The 4,131-nt window shown below is 40.3% G+C and overlaps 1 protein-coding gene across 2 annotated transcripts in view; it reads right to left on the bottom strand.

Moving 5' to 3' along the window:
- Positions 1-1,708: 1,708 nt before the first annotated feature.
- LOC119304073 overlaps positions 1,709-4,131 on the bottom strand; it is a 5,341-nt gene continuing 2,918 nt past the window's right edge. Inside the window, exons 9-12 of one of the 2 annotated variants that reach the window (XM_037581230.1) lie at positions 3,461-3,526; positions 2,885-2,968; positions 2,169-2,290; positions 1,709-1,955 (exon numbers count right to left, since the gene is read on the bottom strand). In XM_037581230.1, the coding sequence (XP_037437127.1) occupies positions 1,869-1,955; positions 2,169-2,290; positions 2,885-2,968; positions 3,461-3,526 (359 nt within the window). In that variant the 3' untranslated portion in view covers positions 1,709-1,868. The remainder of the gene's footprint in view (positions 1,956-2,168; positions 2,291-2,884; positions 2,969-3,460; positions 3,527-4,131) is intronic. The other variant, XM_037581231.1, reaches the window with a different exon arrangement.

Raw genomic sequence — 4,131 nt, 5'->3', positions numbered from 1 at the left:
TTGTTGTTTTTATATTTTCATATTACAAAAACCTACATCTACTATCCATACTACACTTGTATCACCATCTCTTCGCTGAACTAGTGCACCTATACAATTTACCGTTATATTGGGTGTGTTGGGGATACAAGAGATTTCTTTTATTTGATTGCAGGATTGTTTGAGAGAGACCATCTTCATCCTATGTCTTCCACGGATTGATAAACCTTAGGTCATCCACTTGAGAGAAATTTGCTACTGTCCTACAAAACTCTGCGCTTGGAGGCCCAATAGAGTCTACAAGAATAAAGTTGCGTGGTAGACATCATGAGGCTGCTACTTGTTTCTTTTTCCAGCCTCTCAAAGGACACCCCCCCCTTCCTGAGTGCGGGTCTTATATCCTTACATCTTTATGCACTCATTTGTGGTGAAGATTGTTGTCCTCATGCTTGTCTTGACAAGTCTATTACTTACTATCTTCATCATGGGTTGTCACAACTTTTGGTTTGTAATTTGCTTATTAGTGAGCTTGTGAACCCATTTGCTACGTGTATGTAGGGGGGGCAGGACATCTCGTGCACCTTGTGTCCCATATCATTAAGACTATCTTGATGCTTAATGCTCACCCTTATATTAGTCTTATCAAGTGCTTTGCCCATTACTCACACCCATCATTTTTGGTTGAGCCTTTTCTTAAGTTGTGTCGTTTACATGTTGCTCAACCATATGTTCGTTGCAAGTGTTATGCTCAGTTTCTTATCTATGCTCACTTGCACGTGTTTTGTGTTCTTATTGATTTTGGGGGAGCAACGATCCTATTTTGTGCACTTTGTATCCAAATACTAAAATTCTAAATAGTGCACAAATCATGGGGAGCTCCTCTAGTTTCTTTAGAACACTCCTTTGCCCAAATCATCATATCTTTTATTCATGTGGCTTGTCGTACCCTTTGATTTCGGTGCCCATTTGCAAAAGTTATGACAATTTCGGTCTTACCTGGTTTTTCTGTTTTGCTTGGGCTATTTTGCAGCACCCAAGCGGTAATGCTGCTCGGTACCACAGTAGTACTGCTTCATGCGGTACTTCCGTTGTGGTCTACCGCAGCTACTTCCGCTTGGGAAAATGCTTCTGAAACTCGTCACGTATTTCACAGTAGTACTGCTCTAAGCGATAGTACTGCTCCCGAGTGGTAGTACCTCTATAAGCGGTAGTAGAGCGATATCGAGGGGTCTAGGGTCACATCCTGGTTGGCTACGTACAGGGTAGATGGTTTCTAATATCTTCGGTTATAGGCCAAGTCTTTGAGAATTTTCCTTTCATACGCCGTGGGTCGCTTCGACGTGGCCCATTGGTGAACCAACATGGGGGTTCTCAGCCGGGCCACTAGTGAACCGACATGGGTGCTCCCAGCCGAGTCGCTCGAGCACGTGCCGTCCAAGCAGATCGGACGGCACGAAGAGCCCCCGAGAAGCCCTCGTAACATGCCAAACAAACAACAGGGAGGCTCTCTTCACCCTTGAATCACCAGGAAGGCGGGTACTCCAACATCCAGGAGTATAATGACGTTTCACTACAAGGATTTTGAGGTGAGATTTGTCTAACTGAAAATGCTGTTTGTTGGTTGTGAAGGCTTTTGTCTAACTCTCTCTTAATTTTCTCTCAAAAAAAAACTCTCTTAATTATTAATGGATGAGAAACTTATAAAAACTAATATGCTGACATTAGAAACTCATAAAAATAGTTGCATCATCATATAACATAACATTAGATTCCAGGGTCACATAAGCAGAGTGCAGTACACGCAGCAGCAGATTTTTTTTTCCTTTTGTTCCAACAGCATCTTGTTTCATAAAAATAAAAAAACGCCTCTTCACTCGCAAGTCCAGAAGCTAGCGGTGCTCAACTTCTTGCTTAGGACCTTCCAGTTCCAGGACAGTACCAGCGCGTGACCCAGCTCCAGCCTTAGTCACTGATGCCTGCACTCCCACAAATGTATGCCACCGGTTAATAGTAGCACACCTTGCCAGATGATGCGTACAAAGTAACACAAAATGAAAGCCCCCTGTTTACTAATGCTGTAGGCTGCATGGAGTGAGCCAAGACTATGTCCAACTTACTTGGTATATATATAAGAAAGGAACACTAGGAACCAACAACAACAACTAAGGAAATGAAACCTGCTTTCTTACCAGACATGCTTCATCAAAAGCCCCACTTGTCCGTTGCATTTTTGGATGCTCAAAAGTTGCTTCTTCTGTCCTTTGATGCTTTCTGAGGTTGGAGATTTTCGAACTCACAACCTTGCTTGTGCCTTCCCAAGAATTAATATTACTCTTAAGGATCACTGGATTAAGTAGTAACTAACACCATGCCATAACATGCAGCTTTTACAAGGACCCAAGGTGAAGAAGCTTGTGCACGAAAGAATCTCAACTTATTCACTTTCTTCCGATGAGGAACGTTTATTTTATTTTTAAGCAGGAACTATATATAGCGTTAAAAATGATTGCTTGAAGTATTGTTATGCAGTATAAACATGAAAAATTAGCCTCTCCAATCCAAACTCAGTCCTGAAACTACCATGGACGTAATATAAGCAAAGCAACAAAAACAGATAACAGATATACTTGATAGACAAAACGATGCCTTCCACAACCCTTATTCAAAAGGTAATAAATTTACAATGGAACAAAGTGGTAAAACGACAGCAGAAAGCAGCACAGCCAGTCCTCTGGACTGAACAAATGAAACTGAAACATGGTGTATTGCATATAATATTATCAGTAATGCATGCATCTACTTGAATATACATTTGATGTGCTCGCAACTAACAATATCAGGCATCAGCTGAGCAGATGAGTTTCATCCTGATATAGAAACAACTGGCAGTGCTCACACAACTTACCTGCATTTATCACTGACGAGATCCCAGAGTTCTCAGCATGGCTTGTCAAGTTCACTGTCTGTGAAACTGCAGCAACAGGAGCACCTGCAACGAGTTCAGCAATTAGAAGTGCAGCAGGTACAGGTACTTAAGGAAGTGTATTGAACACCATCAAAGCATGATGGTGTTGTTGCATAAAACAGGTACACTATGTGAATGGATAAATAAAAGATTGGCAATGGAAAGCTTAAGGGGAGGGATGTTCCCCAATGTGTAGAGATACTTTAAGACTAACTTCTGTAACTACGGGCAGACAATGTGCATGTGAACCAAACAATAAATCAATTATTAGTGTTGGGACCATGGATCAAACAATAAATTATTAAGTGTTGCATTATAATGAAACATGGCAATGATTACAGGCACATATGTTATAGACTGAAATTGGCAACAGCCTTTTGGAACATATGAACAACTGCATGCCATCAACAAAGCAAAAATCATTATGCTGATGCATGTAGCCCATGAGTACATTTGATACACTATGAGTCTATGATAGTGGAAAAAAATTGCATGCATTTGTCACAAATGAGATACCGGATATATTAGCAGGAACTGTCAATGTACCAGACATAGTCTGCGAAACTGGAGCAACATGAGCACCTGCAACAGATCCAGTAGTTAGTAAAGGCAACAGGTAAACAAGCATTGATAAAGGGCAAAAAATCAACATGAGCCTTATGGTAAGTGTTATTAAGAATTATAATGTAGCTAAAACAGTAAGAAAGAGAAGAAATCCATTAAAAATGATAGATTGAAAAACTCAAGGGGGAAACCTTTCCACTGCAGATCTTTTAAAGTAGATGCTATAGTCAGGGGCAAACATTGTACATAGGAATGAGAAGGTAAGTAGTGGAACAGACTGTAGCACGACATGGTTTTACATGGTGATAGGCACACAACACATACACGGCTTGGTATTATACATTGTGAGGCCAGTGTGAACTGTCAAGTAAAACTGAGTGCCTTAAATTGTAATGTGCTTCCTCTACGACACTGACCAATATAAAAAAAACAGAACTTTGGCTATTATCTGCCAACTATAAGATGTATCTATGAATTCCAAAACATGCCTACACATTTTTGTGGCTATTCTCAACAATATATAGATATCGATGAATAATTGTTGAGACATCTCAACCACTGGACATCATCACTAAATCAAATATTACCATCAATAGTGAATATATCCCCTTGATGCATATGTT

This window comes from Triticum dicoccoides, chromosome 5A (assembly GCF_002162155.2).
Source record: "Triticum dicoccoides isolate Atlit2015 ecotype Zavitan chromosome 5A, WEW_v2.0, whole genome shotgun sequence".
NCBI lineage: Eukaryota > Viridiplantae > Streptophyta > Magnoliopsida > Poales > Poaceae > Triticum > Triticum dicoccoides.
This window is presented reverse-complemented; position numbering and strand designations above follow the sequence as displayed.